This window comes from Accipiter gentilis, chromosome 24, assembly GCF_929443795.1.
Source record: "Accipiter gentilis chromosome 24, bAccGen1.1, whole genome shotgun sequence".
Classification (NCBI taxonomy): Eukaryota; Metazoa; Chordata; class Aves; order Accipitriformes; family Accipitridae; genus Astur; species Astur gentilis.
In genome coordinates, this window is record NC_064903.1 from 18,490,670 (window position 1) to 18,511,144 (window position 20,475).

General features: G+C 36.3%; 1 protein-coding gene across 1 annotated transcript in view; it reads right to left on the minus strand.

The window, feature by feature from the left end:
* DIAPH2 (diaphanous related formin 2) overlaps window positions 1-20,475 on the minus strand; it is a 261,936-nt gene that overhangs the window by 69,938 nt on the left and 171,523 nt on the right. The window contains exon 26 of the mRNA XM_049828136.1: window positions 15,663-15,798. Within this exon, the coding sequence (XP_049684093.1) occupies window positions 15,663-15,798 (136 nt within the window). The remainder of the gene's footprint in view (window positions 1-15,662; window positions 15,799-20,475) is intronic.

A 20,475-nucleotide genomic window follows, 5' to 3' on the forward strand; every position in this document is an offset into this window, starting at 1 on the left:
CAGTAAGGCTTACCCTGTTGCAAGTGCCACAATTTAGACCAGTGTTAGTCAACAGATTTTGGCCACTTTCAAAGATAATAATGAAGACAAAAATAACTTTCTTCTTCCATAGGACAATATTATTGATTCTTACACTGCTGACGAGCCCCAAGCAAGCTGAGAGGCACAGAGAAATGAATACGATGCAATGAACAAATAAAGTCACATTAGGGATGAGCAGGCAAACTTAATACAAAGATACCTAAACTTTTCATAATTTTTGACCAGTTACAAGAAACAGAACAGATGAAGGGAAAAAGGAATTAGAGTAAGCCACAACATGATAACTATATACGAAAGACACTGGCATAAGGTCCATCCAGTCATGAATGCTGAAGAATAGTCATATCATGCATCTGTAAACAAATTTCCTGTGTATAAAGGCAATACTCTGGATTTTAAACTTCGCTTTTATAAATAACAGGAGACTTTAGATGAACTGGTATTAATAAGCATTTAGTATTTGCGGTCAGATTTTTATGTTAAATGGCATTCTAAACATCGGTACTCTCAACCAGACTGCCAATTTCAAAAAAGGAAACTTCTGATAAACGGTAAAAAATGAAATCAGAAACTGAAAATCTGGATGTACAAAAGGGTGGGGGACGAGGAATGAAAGACAGTATTACGAACAGAACAGTGACTTCTGCTAGACATGTATCGTGATCTCAACGCAGTCAAACTAAGTGAACTTTTAACTTCTGTGTTAATGCACATAAATAGTACTACCCCTTGAAACAAAGACAAGATAGATAAATGATCAGGGATGAGTAATGCCAAATCAACTAACATGAAGTTCTCTCAGCTGATGTGGAAGCAAATTGCAAATCTCTATGATATTAATGTGCCATTTGAAGTGACGAAATACCTACTATTATTATTTGAGAACAGCAAATGTAGAATTTGTTTGTAAGAAAAAACAAAACATTAGCTGCAGGAAAAAAAAGCGTGATAGTCTTCACCTGGTAGTACGAAAGGCCTTTCAAACAAGTTTTGAAGACGGCAGAACGCAAGATTATGAGACTATAGTTCTGCCAAAGATATTAGACTAAATTCATGTTTTCTGGTTTCTGTTAATGCAATATACTGCACTTCATTTGGCTAGAAAAGTTCTCTCATTTATCTGGTCTTCAACACTTGATATAATGGCTGTTTAATTCATTAGTGGAAGGCGCAAAAGATGTTCAATAGTAAACTATCTGGCTAAATAACAACAAAAGGTTGTTTATAGATAGGAAGCTTTAACATTTGAGAGCTTATCAGCTGAATTTTTCTGAAAACCTAATTAGCAGATTTGCCATAACAACAGATGACATACAAATAGGAAACACTAACATTTTTGGAAGGTAAGATCAGAATATGCATGAGATTTGGAATAACAAAATAAATGAAAATAACAGAAAGAGAATGAGCATGTATAACATCAGTTGCAAGCCAGGAGCTCTTCATTAGGGAACGACCAAGAGCCCCAATATAAAGAGGCAATGAAAGAAACAAATGCTGAATTACCAATCTGATCAGTGTGTTAAAAAGTCAGCTTATTCTATTTCCAGCAGTAGTGGTATACAAGCTTGATTACAGCATTCACAGAAGACAAATCACAACCTGAAAAGCCTCTACAATAAGCAGGGGAGTGGATTCTAACAAGAAATGCCTAAGGCAGCATGATTTCTTTAGACTACATAAAACAGCCACTGAAAAGAGGTGTGACAACCTTCTCCTGTGCTTAGAATCTCTAAAGTCCCAAGAGAGAAAACTCATCCCAACAGAGAACCTCCCCAAGAGAGGGCTGTTTTGGTACAGCAGCAAACAGGAAAACATTTAGGCTGAGTTAGTGAAAGTATCTTTGCAATCAAATATGATGTTCTAGAACGCATTTCCAAACAAGACTGTGGGAATAACAAATTAAAGATTTTAAGAATGAAGCAAAAAATTCTGAAAAGGATAATATGATCTAGCACAGGCAATAGCAGGAGTGTAAGTCACATGATCTTTTCAATCCGCTCTAGCTAAAGCATCAACCTGCAGCTCCTTATTGATGGCATATATTTTAAAAGGGTACGTGATAAAATGGGGAATGAGAGTGCAAGAAACCAATTTCTGGCACTTAGGCTGCTGCCTAAGTTACAGCATGAGGAACACAATTCCTGGGTATCTGCAGTCATGAACTAAGCCTTTACTTTTGAGCAAGCATTTTTATTTTCAAGTGTCTTCTACTGGAGATATGACCTTTATATTTATGAATAACACTGTCCTTCCAAATACTAATTGTTTGTTTGGAATATTTATCAAGACAAAAATATATGAGAAAGTGCACGATCAGGTATGACTAGTCTGTCTTGATTTTTCTTCATATAACATGCTGAATTCAAAACTTTATAATCAATTAGCAGTTTAATTCTAAAGTACAGTACTTCCCAAAGAAGCAAGTATCAGATAGAAACAAAGCATATAATCTATTTCCAGAACATTATTTTTAAATTTCAGCTTTCCAAAGATACATAAGCTGCCCCAAACTCAAGCCATTCTTTACATTTCCTCCATCAGCAAATGGCACATGGAGATGGATTGACAATATTAACTTCACAATTTTGGATACTGAGAAACAAGGCATGAAAAGTAACTTTTTCTAAAAAGATAAAATTAATGTAATTGTGCCTTTCCATGTACAATACTATTGCAGGAAAGACTGCAATAGTATTAAGCCTCCCTCTGTAAAACACAAAATCAAGATTTAAAATAATAATAATCAATATGTGAAGGACGAAGTTTCAAGCATGCTTTTAGACAAGTTCTGTTATCTCAGTCTCCTTTCTGCTTTGTATGTACATTTAAGTTTTTTGTCACCCTCCTTCCATGGAAATCTCTCTTCAACAAGAATTTAAGATAGGAAATGTTAAAAACAAACAAACAAAAAAATCAAGATGCTTTGCTGTTCCATATGCCTTGTGTTGCCTGTACCCGCTGTTTGAGAATTGGTGCAAAACCAGTTCAGGCAGTTAACACTGTCCAGAGATAAAGCTCATCAAGCACATCAGGTCTTCTACCGAACACAAATAAGTATACGGAGCTGACATTTAACCCACCTGTGCAACACAGCAGAGAGATTAAAGTATCTTCATTTTTTAAAATAATTACTTGAAACAGCCTGCCCTTGCACTGCATTATGACTGTATCTGACATAGATGTAGAACTAAGATTCCTCAGTACAGCTAGGTAATTTGTTTTAGCATAATCTGTGCACGGCTAAATTAACCATGAGGACTGTGTTATAAAGGTAGAAAACAAACACTTGAGAATGATGAAGAATGTTTATCTTATTTTTCACAGCGCAAATGCAATCCTTCACCTGCTTCTGTAGCCATTTTCTCTGTTTCAACAGAGCAACCATTTCAACATGGAGATGAAGATAAAATATCTCCCTTTTCTATCCCTGCTAGCACCTTATGAAATATGACCCTTAAGTTAGATTTAGAATCCTTTTTGTCAATATTGCATTCCTTTATCACTTCTTGGCAAATCTTATCTAAACCTCAAAAAGAGACCCCAACATCCATACCTCCTGATATTAAATGCAAAATAATATTCTTTTCTATGTATTACTCATAAGATCAAAATGAGAATTGAAGTTGACAAAAAAATATATAGGTAAACTATCATTCTTCTGCTAACCTGAGGAGCAATAAAAGCTACAGCTGAGCCAGGACAACAGGTTTTACTCTCTTATTTTTTATTTTTTTTAATAACTGCTGCTAAAATTTCATATTGGAAACTGAAGTGTGTTTATTCTGTTGTAGCCTATGAGGCTTTTAAGGTCATTCTTGCAGTTCGAAGAGCACTGCTGAAAGGTCACACCAGAAAACATGTGGTAGTGCTCTGTTTAGGGACTAACCTGAACCCTCAATGAAAAATGTGCATAAAATTAGAGCTCTTTCATAGACTTTCCATAAAGATGGGAGTATTTAACTTCTTGGCTTGCCTCTGTTTCAGCAGGCGTTTTTTGAACTCGTTTCTGTGGTAGCGGACAGCTCTGATGATTTAAACTTCATGGGAGTTTTTAGTTTCTCTCCTCTAAACAATTGTACCAAATTGTCCTAAAAATAGGTCCTTAACTTCTTCAAGACAAGTAACAATTTCCCTGAAGCCAAGCTCACTTCTTATGAGCTATTTTTAAAGAAATTTCTAAAATATTTAACTTCTCTCCCCCCCCCCCCCTTTTTTTTTTTTGAATAAAAGTATTGGAATATTTTAACTTCCTTTCACCTCCCCTCATTACAGAGCACAAAGAAAGAGCAGATTTAAGTGGGGTCTTAAAGTAAATTTGGAAGAGGTTTAATCTAAACATTACCTCCAAATGTCACCTATATTTCCACGCACTAAACAAGCAGTCACGTTTTTCCCAGCTCAAAGCGTTCAAGCACATACCAGAGAAGCGATTCAGAAACGTAACTTTCTGATTTAGATGGGAAGAACTAGAAACTTGGAGAGACCAATTTCAGTTTCTTTTTGTGGCCTCTATGGCACAAAGTTTTACCTCGGCATTCAGCATATTATCATCTATGAAAAAGGTAGGAATAAACATCTAGCAGATTTTTTCAGGACCTTCATGATGACTGCTTTTTCAGTCTGCCCTAGCAAGGAAGCTATTTTGGTTAGAACATTAAAAATCCCAATAACTACTACTTTTCTTAAATGAAATATAAGAATTGCGGTAGCACTATTGATGGTAAAGTGAAACAACAAAATAGCTTAGGCTTTTTAAGTTACTTGAATAATTTAGGACTACAGAAACTACACTTAAAGAGCTCAGCCCACGCACCCAAAACACAATCCACCTCCTATGTATTTGCTTTCTTCAGATCAGATTCACAGCTAAGGGTCTGAGAGGCCCTGGGAACACATGCTCTTGTTTCTGGAGTGTTTTGCTGCCTTCCTTTTTACTTACTGTTTACTACAGGACTACCATATATTTTACTGGTGCACTTTCATTTTCCAGTAGAGGTAATACCCACATGTACCCTGCAAAACATCTTGTACTCATTATTACAAATAAACTAATTGTAAACTAATCTAAGTTAATAAAAAGTCGAAGTATTGCACAGTCATTTGGGCAAAGGTTTACAGGAACTTCCCAGGAAATTTTTCATAAATTTGGGTCCTTACTGAAAGAGTCCAGTCAAATACCAAAGTAGGTAACACATGCTGTCTACCTGTCTGCTTCTCCAAATGGTTTCAAAATTATATTTCTATTCATAACTTGCACTACCCTGTTTTGCTTTGAACTCTCAAGTACTTTTCTTAAGTCTAATATGTTTCCTGTATAAACTTCTAAACAGACTTTTATTCATAATCAGTACCAAAATTTTTAATTGCAATATATTCACTTAAAAAGGTCGATTTTCAGTGTCTTATAGAAAGTGTGTTTTTGTGTTCTCCTCATATATTTGCATTTTATTCATTTGTCAGATTCATTTTGCATGCATAATAAATATCTTCAGGAAGCAGTCTGCCCCAGCATTTTGCACTAAAATACAGTCTCATGACTGTTATTTACTTTTTAATTAAAGGAGAACAAGATAGGACAATATGACTGATAAGTGAACCTATACCTCACGTCAGTCTATAGAACAAGGCAAATCCTTGCTTACATACCAGTTAAGCTCATTGTTTATGATAACATGATCTCAGGCTTACATAAAGTTAACAGAATGAGAAAAAGTGAGCTTTGTTGTACTGGCAGGTTATTGAAAACAATTTTTGAAATGCATACACTTTACCATTTTCAGAAAATGTCGCAATGGTCAAGGTCTACTTCAGCAGGAATGTGTTTAATTGAAATGCATCAACATTACCCCTGGGGCCCAATTCTGAATGGACTTATGCCCCTTACAAGGATGACTAAACATAAAAATTTACAAGGATTCACTAAACATAAAAAAAAAAAAGCCTTTACCATGGATTACTTGGTAACAAATGGGAAGACATTGCCTCTATGTGGGAAGGAAAAGATTGTGCAGCTCAAAAAAATGAAAGAAAAATGACCATGTGATACCTGAACAACTAAATGCATCTGTAATCAAGTTCTAACACTGTTTGAAGGCTATGTTTCAGTTACAGTACTAAGCAACTTTGAATTTATGTGACCAGCAGATGCATAAGGCAGAACAAAATCATCCATGCTTTTACCAGTAGAAAAAAAATTTCTTTTAAAAATTGCTTATAGTTGAACAACTGCTCCAATATTTTAGGGAAGAAAGCAGTCTTAGGAATTCATTTTGAGGAAGGGGGATTGCTCAAATACTCTTGCTGACTATTTTATTTATTTATTTATTTATTTTTACTGTTTGTGCTGGTTTTTCCATAGCAGCTAGCATGCAGCTATGTTTTGGATTTGTGCTGAAAACAGTGTTGATAATTCAGGGATGTTTTCATTGTTGCTGAGCAGTGCTTACACAGAGCCAAGGCTTTTTCTGCTCCTCACACCCCCCACCAGCGAGGACCCTGGGGGGGCACAAGAAGTTGGGAAGGGACACAGGCGGGACAGCTGACTCCAACTGACCAAAGGGATATTCCATACCCTACGATGTCATGTTCACCATATAAAGCTGGGGGGAGAAGAAAGAGGTGGGGGGGGGGACATTTGGAGTTACGACGTTTTGTCTTCCCAAGTCACTGTTAGGCGTGACGGAGCCCTGCTTTCCTGGGGATGGCTGAACACCCGCCTGCCCATGGCAAGTGGGGAAAGAATTCCCTGTTTTGCTCTGCTTGCGTGCATGGCTTCTGCTTTCCCTGTTAAACTGTCTTTATCTCAGCCCATGAGTTTTTTCCCTTTTACCCTTCTGATTCTCTCCCCCATCCCACTGCGGGGGGGAGCGGTTGTGTGGGGTTTTGTTGCTAGCTGTGGGTTAAACCACAATACTATTATTCTTCAATCTTGTAGTGACCTCATTCAATGTATATTTAAATTATTCCAGGTCCTAAACCAATTTTAGCTAATTGTACTAATCAATGTCACAAAAAATATCAGATTGCAGTGCCAGAACTGGAAGCAACCAATGTTGATCTTAAATTCATTTTGAGATTACAATGACAAAGTCAAATAGGTAACAAAGAAATCTCTCTGTGACAAAAAGATAATATTCATTAGACGGTAATCGCTTTATAAGAGGCATTCTACCTTTTAGAATAAAACTTCTGTAGCTGACCTTTTCTTATCGCAGACTTTGTAAAACAGAAAACTTTTTAAAAATACATTTTATTTTAGAGGAAAAACAACTGCATGCCCATATGATAGAGAATCAATTATCTTTCATCAAATGGCTTAAAGAATTCTTGGCCAGCTCCTGACAGCCCTATCGGTATACGTTCACTTTTATCACACATTTAATCCCCAAAAAAGGGAAGCAATTAGTTCAGACTTAACTGCCAAACTTCATTTCTCAGCATGATACCTCACAATACATCCAGTTTGGGGGGGGGGGGGGGGGTGGGTGCAGAATCCTTCAAAGGATCTTTATTAAGCTTCATTTTTGTGAATCAGCTTTTTTCAAGAGGGGTTGGAAAGTCAAGCATGCTATTTCAGGACTTTTACTAAGAAAGTGTACATAGAAAAACGTCATGGCAAATGTCAAGCTATAACTTGTCCATGTTTTTTAATCTTTTCTACACAGATTCCAAAGTGGCCCTGAAACCTACATTGTTTTCCATGATGATTAACTAATTTCAGGTGGACTGGACAAATATGTAATCTGAATACAGCGCAGACATCAAAGCTTACCAGAATTTAGAATGTGTAGCCCAAGATGTTTCCAACAAGAAATTTGGTTTTGACTCTGATATGTCACAGGAATTACTTGGAATCTACTGACTAGCTCTACTGCAACCACAGAAAATTTCACTCAAAACAATAATTATTACAGAGTGTATCGTTACAAAAATATGGAGGATGGCAGAAACTACACAGTTTCAGAACTCAATCTAGAGCCCAACCTTGAATATAAAATTCCTCATTAATATAGTTACCTGTTTTGTATACTGGTACAGACCAACTATTGGTTCTTGAACTTTTCTGCAAAGTTTCTAGTTGGTTGTTTTCTCGTTACTACGATATTTCATTGTCTAAAGAGATATTTTGGTTTTAGTTTTTGATGGCGCCCTGAAAATCATCTTTTATGTGGTAAAGTTGAACATTCTGTACTCTCATGACAAATGCTACTATATTACTGCTCTCACCTTATGGAATATGACACAGAATGATGTCTCTCTAGGTTTAAAATCTAAGTTTCCAGTCCTGCAAAGTCACGCTTTTACCTTTATTACTCATCTGACAATGTCTAAAAAAACCCAGCCATACTTCTACTTCCTGCTTTCAACAAAAATGTATATTCTGGTTACAAATCCAGACTCTTTGTTTCCGCTGCACATTTAAAAGATGAAATGCAATATGCTTAGGATTATTTAAATCTTCCACCAATAGATTGCACAACTCACCAATGACCAGCAATTTCAAGTTGGAAGTCTGAGTATGCAACTAACAAAGAACCACTGAAATCAACACCATAACGTTCGAGTTAATTTAATTAGATCTCTACATTTGACAGGAAATAAGCTTTTATCATTAAGATAAGTGTCCTTTGATGCCTTACAGAACTTTTAAATACACATTGCCTTATCATCAGCCTTTTAAATTACCTTTAAGTACAATGATTGCATTGGGGTACAAAACTGTGCTAACATTTGTAGAAGTGTTTAAACTTTTCATTATTCAATACTTCATATGGAAAATTATTAGTTAAGATCTATTATGATATATATTGGGAAATGATCATATTTAATTTATGAATTTAGTTCTACATAGAGTACTGTTAAGCAATTGGGAGGGTGTTAATAGTATATAGTAAAAAAAAAAAAAAAAAGGCTCATCAGCATGATAGTCTTTCCTACATAATTTTGGAAACTGCTCTTGTGAAGGCAGCATCTTAACGGTTCTATAAGAAATGAGATACTACAACCACAGAAAAATATAATCATTCCACTAAGACAGATTTAGTCACCAAAGTTGTCCCACCATAACAGTCGAATAAACTTCCATTTCACTATAGTTCTACATGCAATTTTCCTCCTTGCTATCTGAATCCTGAACAAACCTTACACTAAAGAAGTTAGCTGATCAACTAATTTAATTCTGTCAGAAATGCTTTTTAACACTGGAGTTTCTACAAAATATATGAGCATAATGTTACATAGCAATTACATTGAGAGAAACAATATTACAGGTATTTTCAAAATTAACAGTACCTGCTTTTTGTAGTAAGAATACTTTCTCCAAGGAAAAGGAAAGTTGAATTTACATAGACAACTATCCAAAGTTACCACTTGTTACTATTCAGTAAACAGTCCCCAAGAAACCTACTTTTAAGAGAAAAGAATCCAATTGTTCTGCCTTACTTCACCTGTAATTATCCCAATCTCGGATTTCAGAGAGTCTAATAATTTTTTTCCCCTGACAAATTACCTCATTAAATCAGTTTACTTGGAAGGTACCATATGCCATATTCATAAACAAACAAATTTTTCCATTGCACAATTTTTAAAGGTGAGATTAAGCTTTAAGTTGTTTCTTTCTAACTTCTTGTCCATGCTGACATCTCTTTGCATTTCTCTTGAGCTGCTTTTGACCCATATTAATAGCATTTACAGTAATTTTGATATTCCCCATTCTCAAGATGGCTTCAAACTTCTGGATAAACAGATCTTAAAACATTTTGAGCAACTCATGCATAATTGCCTTGAAGAAGAAAAATCAAACCTCATCCTGGTTGTATAGATACTCATGTTTAAGCATAATGTAAATCTCTATCTAATTTTTTTTCTGTGAATACTGCATTTCAGGAAGAGTGCAGCACATTCAAACAGACCATTGACATCAGTATGAAAGATAATGACTTCCCAAAGGAATTTGTAACACTTGCCTCATTGGCATCCAGCACCATAAACTAATAATCTGTAGAATATAAATAAGCCCCAAGTTTTATCACTCCAGGTACCCCATGCAATCACTAGCCAATCTATAATTTCAAAGGATTAAGGCTAAGACATTTACAAAATAATAGGTATTTCGTAAAAAACTTAGAATGGAGTTCTGTTTATGCTAAAGGACATAGAAGGGAGACATAACAATCAGCAAAGCACAAAATCATTAGAACACTGTAGCAAAAGTACCTTCTTGAATTGTATCCTGCCACAGTCAATATGAGCATAACAACAATTCAAGGAAACACAACAGAATTATTGCTGATACTAGTACATACCAGCTTGAATAAATTGCATATGAATTCTTATGTAAGTGTACTTGAAAAGGGAAAGTAGGCATATCCATCAACCACTAGCACACAACTTCATTTCCATTATCTTCCTCTGCATTAGGGGAGAATGTTAATATGTCTTCAAAACAATTAATTCAATACTAATTGGGACTGAGGAAGCTCATTCTATCTTTTATCCTAATACTGGTAGTTAAAAGGTGATTTTAATTGCCATAGTAATCAGATATAATGAAGAGCAAAACTGTTTCTGATTAAATAACATTTGCATCAGAATTGCTGTTATATGCTTTTCAGCTCCTAGAAAGCTGTCTTGAGTTCTTTTTTTCTCTCTTTTGTTCAGATATGCACATGGAAGCAATGCTGCAAGAATTTTGCAGATGTTAAGTCAGATGGAAGTCATGAAAGACTACGTATAAATGCATCATAACCTGGTCTGCTACAGCTCTCAAAAAATAGGAAACTGCTGAAAAACAGCTATAAAGAATGTTCTCTTTCCACCGAGCTAGTGAATGCTAAAGAATAGAAGGGACTTTTAAGCCCTTTTCCTACAGAATTCCTCTCCCATCATGAGAAAGAATGGTTCATAATTTAGACTGTGAAATTTAAGACCTCTAGGTGTGTGGGTACATCACTTAAGTCTTTCTATTTCTCTAGACTTCACTATGGAAACAGGCATACAGAAGTGCCTTACTAGTCCAGGAAATATAATGAACATTTGCATAAGTCTTACCAGAGTGAAAAGAACACCAGGAAGGACCAAATATTCCCAAGCCCTACAGCTCCAACGGAGAAGGTAGAGCTGACCATCCACAGTAGTAGTGTTTGGAAGTAACAGAGTACAACAGTTGCTAGAATGTCTTGGCATGGTTTTGACCACACCACAGACCACAGTGAGAGATGTTTAGGCACCACATAATGGGAAATACGTATTAATAATAAGGTTTTTATAAATGGAGTTTTTAATATTAAATAGATCTCCCTATGAACTGTTTTAAGGTGTACTTTTAAATCAACGACATAGGAAATAGTTTTTCACTAAGAACAGTTTAAACTTTATTCTGAAAAACATTAATGCAAATAAGAGTAGATATCCTGACAATATAAAAATTAACTTCCCTCAGCCAAATTCAACTAACTGTAGCAACTTCAATAAATTTTTTTATTTTTAATTTTTAATCAGTCTTTAAACAACCACTTTTATATGGAAATTAGTACCTTACACAAAACTGCTTGAGCATGTCACAGATAGCGAAAAATAGTGTTAAATGCTGAAAAGATTTCTCAGAAACTTTGAGGTGCTCCGTAAGCGGAGCACTACCTAATGCCTTATCCATTACACTGCTTTTATACAAAGTCACAAAAGTTGCCTTTAACGCAAGCCATTACACAGCCTTTTCTGTCCAAAACATCTCATTTGTATCAACAATTTTATCCCAAATAATGCCAAATTCATTGACTACAACTGAAGAAACAACTTCCAGCAGAACTGACTTCAAGATAAACCACAGGCTCAAAAGATCTTAGTCTCATTTAATATTTATTTTTGTTTAACTGAGAACCACTTAACCTTTCTGTAAGTATTACTGTGCTTATTTACAAAAAATAATATACACTGATATAATAAAGTTTTCCTGAGGCAAAGAAGTGTACATGTTGGATAAGTTTCTACCGTAATTTTTTCTTTGAGAAGGTGTATGTTGATTTTGTCAGCTATCAGCCTGCTTCCAGTTTTCCACAAAAAAACTTGTATTTTGAAATGTGGACATGTTTTTAGATTTAGAATTACTTAAGTTTGTATGATGCTGTCCAGTGTAAATGACTTCAAAGTTTATGGAGTTGAGAGCTTTTCTTTATTTTTACATTCATCTTTACACATTTTGGAACATTTAGCAGGATTTATATCAGTTTACACATAGTATTTCTGTGGCATCTCAGTTACACAAAGCACCAGAACACCAAACTGAGTAACCTGGTCTTCAAAATATTGGCAACTCTGAGGTTACTTCATAACTAGGTATTATACAGGACAGTTATTAATTCTGGCCACACCGCAGTTTCCTGCTCTCTCAGTTACACTAAGAAACAGATATTAATTGTAATATTTAATTAATTCTAATTAATTCTAATCTGGATTCTCCAGTGGCTACAAAAAAAAGCTGTAGCTGCGTAACCAGGTAACAGCAAAAAATACTTATTACAGAACTACACAGTAAAAGGCTGGAAAATGCAGGAACCCTATTGCTCTGACCTGAAAGGCTGTAGCAATGCATGAAAATTTTACTCTTGAAGATATAGCTAGAGAAATAACTGAAAGAAAGTTAGGTTAAAACACCCTTTGGGTGAAAATCACCTTGACAAAATGACAGCTTGAGAGGACATCTGCCTCCTTCCTCTAAGTCTTCTGTGTCACATTCACTTAGACAAATTTACAAACCATTCATATAAGCAGCAATGAGCATAAAGAAGTAGATGTATCAAGAAAAAAATAGTTAGTTGGCAAAACCAGTTAATTGAGTATCAATGTCGTGGAATCCAGCAGGGATGGAGCTATCCCCCTTACCTCCTGCCACGGCAATAGATTTGTAATAAGTGAAATGCATATTTCAATATATTTAAAAACTGGAAAAACTATTTTAGAAGTGTTAAACTGACTTTGTGTCACTGGTTTAGAAACATTAGTTATTTAAATGGCAGTTTCGGTGCATCTGGCCACGTACAGTTACTCACATATTTGCAGTTTCAGTAAAAAAGAAATAGAATGCAAAATTAAACTTCAGTTGTATCTGTTGATAGGAAAAGTCTTTCATGACGAAAAGCAAATGCTGTCAGTATACTGACGCATCTCTGTGACTGCTAAGCATGGTCTACCCCTCATCTGCTTAAAAAAATTAACAGATGTAGACAGGTATGCTCTCACTGATTGAGCTGAAGCAATTTAAGAAGGTGTAACTTCAAACTGTTAGCCCTTAAGCGGAGACTAACTCACTGACAATAGTATCTAAGTGGGCTTCTCATACATTGTCTTAAGTGGTAGTTTAAATAACCTCTCTCAGTATGTCCTCCAGCACACTGGTAGAAGAGAGGGTGATGATGGGATACTTAGGTCGTTCTTACCCCACTCACTGAAAAGTGCCTGTCCATATTACAAAGGACTTCCTTTTGTCTTCGGCTTAGAAAAGTCTCATTAGACATATCCATGAGCTTAACTTCACAAAATATAGGAAATTTATTTATGCATCACCTGTATTTAAATCTTATATTTTGTTCATAGTTAAACTGAAATTATTAGAAAAATCTTTACATGGTATGAAATTTAAGTTTGTCATCTATGCAAAGCAACAGTGTTGTTTACTAAAACTTATGCTACAGTATGTTCCATGCAGTTTCACTGCCACTTCAAGCAAGGCAAAGAGATGCACACAAACACACAAGAATTTTTAAGAGATTCTCACATAAAGAATTTGTTTTCCATCATGGTATTCAAATTACAGTACATTTATATAAATTAATTTTTAAAACTATGAATGCAAAGAATGAAGTATTTGGAACACTGATTTATCACAATCAGCAAATACAATAGCAAGTCTAATATATGAATTCTTAAAATATAATTAATAGTACATATAAAGTGATAACAGAAAAAAGATTTTTCACTTGTAAATAAAACTTATTCTCACTATGCCCACGTCTTTCTTTGTGCAGATTGATATACGGGTTGCCCATTTTTACCAAATTTAAACTGTGAAATTACTGAGCAGAAAAAACCCCACAAAGTTGTGACATTTGCATATACATATCTATAAAGATAAAACACCACTACCTGCAGAAATCATTGTAAATATGATTCAGTCTGACAAAGTAATGCTTAAATAGATGATATATTTCTAAGATACATTGACACAAGTGTAACTGCAGGTTCTAGAGAAAGGTGGTTGCCAAAGGAAGGGGAGGTTGGCTGGCTAACATTCCTTGAGGGCTGGCTGTACATGCACAAGTCACAGATTTTCACTAGTGATGGGAAATTTACTGATATGCCAGAAATACTGGCATTCTTAATATACGTGACACGAAACGGTATTGTGAGTATTACAAGACAGTATTTCTGTACTACTGCATTATCAGTGATGGAAAGTCTGACCAGTACCTTGTCTTTTCATTGTTCTGTGTTCACCTCCACAATCATCCTCCTACATGTTGGAGTGGGTTTGTTTGCCTGGTCTAGTATTTTTCCAGTATTTTTCATCCTTGTAGAAATTGACTTTACAGATGCTGTATATATGCCCTTGAAAGGCAGTGTTATTTCTAAATTTACCCTCCATTTGATCAATCTCCAGCATAGAACTATCTTAGTTTGTCATAATTATATGGTTTACTGCAACATCATCCTTACACAAAGTTATACATCATCACATCTCCATGAAGTTCATCATAACCAAAAAACAAACAGCATTTTTCCTTGAGTATGTAGCTGTTAAGACTGTTCAGTGGATCAAAAGGCCAAGTGTTTTACAGCTGGGTCAGATTAGCAGATTAACACAAACTCATGGAAACTGAACAAAAAATAGCAGGCTCAAGGAATCTCTTGCACAATCCAATGTACAATTTTACCACCTTTACGTGCCTTCTGGAGTCAAAGAGGTAAGGAATGAAGCCTGTATTTTACATCCTTCTGAACATCTGCACAACATCAATATGAGGACCACCCGACTCCTCCTGCTTTCTTACCTTCCTCTCTCCTAGGGTAGCCTCATGCAAAATACAATATTCTCACAGCTGACAAGCTCAATACATTGCCTTTTCTCATGCTGAAATGTCACTCTGTACTTGGGCATCAAGCTCAACCAGATTTTCCAGCTCCTAACAGGACTGTTGGAAAACATCCATTATAACATGGCGCCTCCAAGCCCAAAAAGAAAGGCGTTAATTGCCATACTACCTTGATTATAGAGATGTTCACAGAATGAAATTAACAACAAAGAAAGTAAGATACTACTTCTTGGAAGTAAATCCATATGAAAAAGATCAATTGACTCCTACGAATGAAAATAAGCCAATAGTTCATAATAAAGCTCCTTGAAAGTAACATTACACATGTTAGGTGGCAGATACGGAATTACATGATCAGGTAGGCTAAAACAAAACAGAATTTTCACAGAAAAAAGTTAAGCTTTTTTTTTTTTTTCAGCTTTCAAAACAGACAGCAAGTATTCTTCATATTGATCAGGAATAGCCTTCAGTTTGTTACTCCTTACCTTCTTTTTCTTTTAACAAATCCCTCTACTAAAAATGATGCCTTACCTTTGTTCATATCAATCAACTGCTGCTTCTTCTTCTGTCGCTCCAGTTTCTCTCGTTCAGCCTTCTCTTTTGCCAGTTTGGCTCTCTTCGTTTTCTCCTCCATTTCTCTTCTTTTGTTGTTTTCTTTTAACGCCTCCTGCATTAGATAAAATGAACATGGGTGTCCATATACTGAGAAAAACTAGAAAGAATAACAAAAACAACCTTGTTTGCACACATACTGTATTTATGTCCAATGACAGGGAAAAAAACCAGGGACTGGCACTCAATACTTCAAGCATCTTCAGAAATCTTAAGAGGCAACGTAACTTACCATACTATTTGTACACATTAGCATTATTAAATAATCAGAAGAGTGAAAATTGAAATAGCTTTGCATTTATGGCAAATGATAAAGTTCAAAATTTTTCAGCAGCAACACTTTTTTGTTTTGTCTGTTAAGACTCTTAAGTCTTACTCGAACCTGCATCTTGCTGTTAGGAGGGATTAGTGGGGATGAAGCAAAACTATAATGGACTTCAATTAGAAGTAATTGAAACTCAGTTACTAACATTTAAGCTACAACTTGTCAAATAGTTTTGTTGAAATAGCCAAAGCAGCCTGGATCATTTAAATACACAAAACACATCAAAAGTAATGGAAAACAGTTGAATTTATAGACTAAAACTCTAAAACTAAAGTCTCTGAGTCCACAGGTTATACAAACTACCAAACTAAAAACTACAAAAGTAAGAGAACATCCCTGGACTAAAAACAAACAAACAAACAAAAAAAAACCCAAACCAAAAACAGCTAAAAAACCAAACCAAACCAAACAACTACTTCCCACAACCTTGCCTCCATCAGGTCTAGAAGATATCCTCCTTTTCCAAAGGAGGTTAATCTCAATTTCTTGCTGTGGTGGGTTGACCTTGGCTGGCTGCCAGACACCCACCGAGCCATTCTCTTGCTCACCCTCCTCAACAGGATGGGGAAAAAATAAGATGACAAGGTCATGGGTTGAGATGAAAACACGGAGACTGCTCATCAATTACTGTCATGGGCAAAACACTCGGGAAATATTAATTTAATTTATTGCCAGTTAACATAGAGTTGGATGGTGAGAAACAAAGGCAAAAAAGAAAACACCTCTCCCCCCTTCCTTCTCAGGATGAACTTCATTCCTTCATTCCCATCTCCTCTATACCCCAATCCCTCCACCTCGAGCAATGCAGCAGGGACAGAGGGGAATGGGGGGGTTGCGGTCAGTCCATAACAGTTCCTCTCTGCCACTCCTTCCTCCTCACACTTTTCACCCGCTCCACCGTGGGTCCTTCCTGCAGGCTACAGTCCTTCAGGATAAACCTGCTCCAGTGTGGATCTTCTCCACGGGCTGCAGGGGAATCCCTGCTCCGGCACCTGAAGCACCTCCTCCCACTCCTTCCTCACAGGCCCTGGTGCTCCCAGAGCTGTTTCTCATACATTTTCCCCCTCACTCCTCACTGCCACAGAACCTATTGCCCTTTCTTAAATACATTTTTGCAGAGCCATCCAGAATCGGTTCCGGCACAGGGCAGCCCCGGCCTCTCCTCACAGACGAAGCCCCTGTGGTCCCCCTCTGCCAGCACCCGGACACGTAAATCCATTGCGCTTACTCATCACTTCTTTTCCCAAATACCTTCCTAACTCCTTTTACCTTGCCTGCTCTCTCAAAGAAGAGAAGCATTTGAATTCCCTTAAGTTGTTCCCCAAGATCCTAAATTTCTCCTTAGTTTTGCCTTCCCTAAGATTCATTTATTATGAAGAAATTCACTGAAATCCATCACGATGGGATTTCACCAAATGTCACAGACAGACATGATAAATGCTAGGGACAATTTTCTTATTTACATTCACAACAACTACAAATTTATTGCTCCCTTTCCTCTCCAACTCACAGTATACTAACAATCTCTACCTAAAAGTACTGTTAGGTCTGGGCTTCAGGTGATTTGGGGAGTCGCAACACATTATGTCCAACATGTAGTAACAGCAGTAAAGAAGATACTGGATCAAAAAATGTCCAGAATTAACAAGGCACGTGCTCATTAATGATGTTTCAGCTTAAAGAGCTGAACAGTCAATACTTACTAAGCACAGGGCATAAGATAAATGGTTTCCATGTCAAAGTTTACTTCATTTCCTACGCAATTTAATCGTGCCTTAAAAACTAAGAAAGTCACATATGTTCAAAAATACAAACAAGGAAGATTTCTTTGTGGATGTCTTTGTAAATATCCAAGACAATGTATCAGTTAATATTCCACAAGTAAAATTTCCTTAAGAAATTTGGGGCAGACTTGTATTACATAGTTCTATGTATTCCTCAGAAATGACATTTCAAATGTTTATAAATGAAGATGACTATTCACCTTACTATGTACATGCTAAGAAGAAACTACGGACAACGACTACCACTTCCAAAAGAAAATCCTATCTAAAGCACCTTTAAGCGTTAAGATTTATATAAATTATATCAGTATTTGGTAATCCAAGACTCCCAAATGCCTCCAAATACAGAATATTCACTCAAGCAAAGGTCAGCATATTTCAGTCTGCCTATGCCATTTCAAGTATTTACTGAGGTGAAATACTACATATAGTCCCTTCCTTAATAGCTGATACTGTTTTGCAGCAATGCTGGATACCACAGTTACCCGTGATGTTACTTGTGAACGCACTTGAAAATTGGACCAAGAACTGCATTTGCTGTACCATCACACAACCGATTACACTGAGAAACACCTTTTCTTTCAGAAAAGAGAAAAGAGAATTAAAGGAGAGAAATCAATGTTTTATCCTTTTTGATTTTGGACAGTTCTGTCTCTGCACATTCAATCACACTTGACAGAGATTTCATTTTAGCACAACTTCACAGGCTGTAATAAAAGTAAATGCCCACAATCTTATGAGAGAAAGCAAATAAGAGGTGTCATGGCTGAACTAGTAGCCCACTAGCCATTGACATACTATGATTAGATCATAGATTGTCACATTTTCTAACAGGAAGACTACAGTAGACTGAACTAAAGTTCTAAAGTAACTGTATCTGGAAATTCACTTTGAGACAGACTCTGCAAGTCCCAGCTGAAGGAAGACCGTATGAAAATACAGACTGCGGTTCATAAAATACGCTACCAATGATGATTCAAACAAGAGCCAATCAAAATGAAGCTTTAATCTTCCTGATGAACAGTAAGATAACAAAATAAGGATAACTGTGTGTGAGAGACTGTCTGTCTTCATCCACCTACACCCATCCCTTCGTATCTGTGTGTATCTACATACAAAACCAACTCCCCCCATTCCAAGCCATGCAGCACAGGAAGCACAAAGAGGTCAGATGGGCCTGTCCATTATTTCTTCAAAAGGCACATTTCCAAGTATTTTATTTTTTTCCAGTATGTAAATGCTTTAGAGTATCTTCCCATATAGTCTCTTTGCAGACACTATAAAGGAAGAGTCGTAGACAGCGAGTAAAAATCCACTAAGCGCTAACCTGAAATACCAGACCTTTTTCCAAACAACCTGTTGCTACAAGAGGTAGAGGTTGCAGCAAAGGGGCACTAACACCCAGCGCCTTCTGCAGTGGTCACACTGGGCACTCTGCAAGGCAGGAGAGAGAAAACCCTGCAAGGCATCACACCAATACACCTCTGGGGCTTTGGGTCCCTAGATTGGCCATTTCAAAATGAAGCGCAGTAGAGCGCTGCAAACATACAGCTTCAGAAGCATTTTTCTAACAACATAAAAGGGTTACTCCAGAGAAAATCAAGTATCTTATCCGCTCTTAGCTTTGCTCTAGTAACTGCTTGGTAACACCTCTGGTATTTCTGATTGTTATTTAGTGGATTCTTTCATGCCATCCCCAATGCTCTTGAACCTCCTTACCCACCCAAATAGTTTTATGTCACATTCCTTGAAATTTAATATATCTTCTTTTCATCTACATAACAATTCAAAATGAATATTAGGAAAAAAAGAACAAGGATGATCTATTTGAATCATCGCCATTGTTTAGTGCATGCAATCCCTTTCCTTCATAAAGTATCTCGGAACCAAACCACCTGGAATGTACTTGTTTATTATTACTCTCTATCAGGCAGTCTGACTCTTAACCATTTCATATTTGTTATGTCATTTACTACTGCACATTTAGTCAGAGTTGGATGGAAGCCTGCAATAAATCATTTGCAAGAGCATAGTCCCAAGTTGTTTTCAAGTCATGTGCTGAAAGCAAAATAAATATATATTCCCCTGTATTTATAAACATACTTTGTATTTGAATTAATATTGCTAACAAATTTGATCATAGTTTTTCAAAGCTGATTGAAGATGACTGTAAATAAAGATAAAAACAATTTTGACTCAGATGTATAGCGTTTTCTACAGCATTTGCTCTGCCTGAATTATACCACCAAACCTTGCTGCAAAAGGTTATTTTTCTCTCTCGTGTGCCTTCAATTACTTCATTATTTACTATTTCCTTGCTTGCTAGACCTCCAGACTGTAGATGAGCCTAACAATTTCTAATACAACGGTGACATGATTCTGCACCTGCCTTACCACAATGTTAGTTGGGCCCCACCAATCTAAAGTTAAGCCTAAAGTTAAAAGAAATCTAGACATCATCTCCCGGTTTCACATCTCTTCTCTTTGGCATACTTTTATACTCTCTATACATATTCTCTTCCAAACTCCTGAGTTTTAACGGACTTCTTTTAATACAGAACAGTGTTATTTCAGGTTACCAGGTTATTTTTGAGTATCGAATGCCACTGGTATCCTTTCTGTG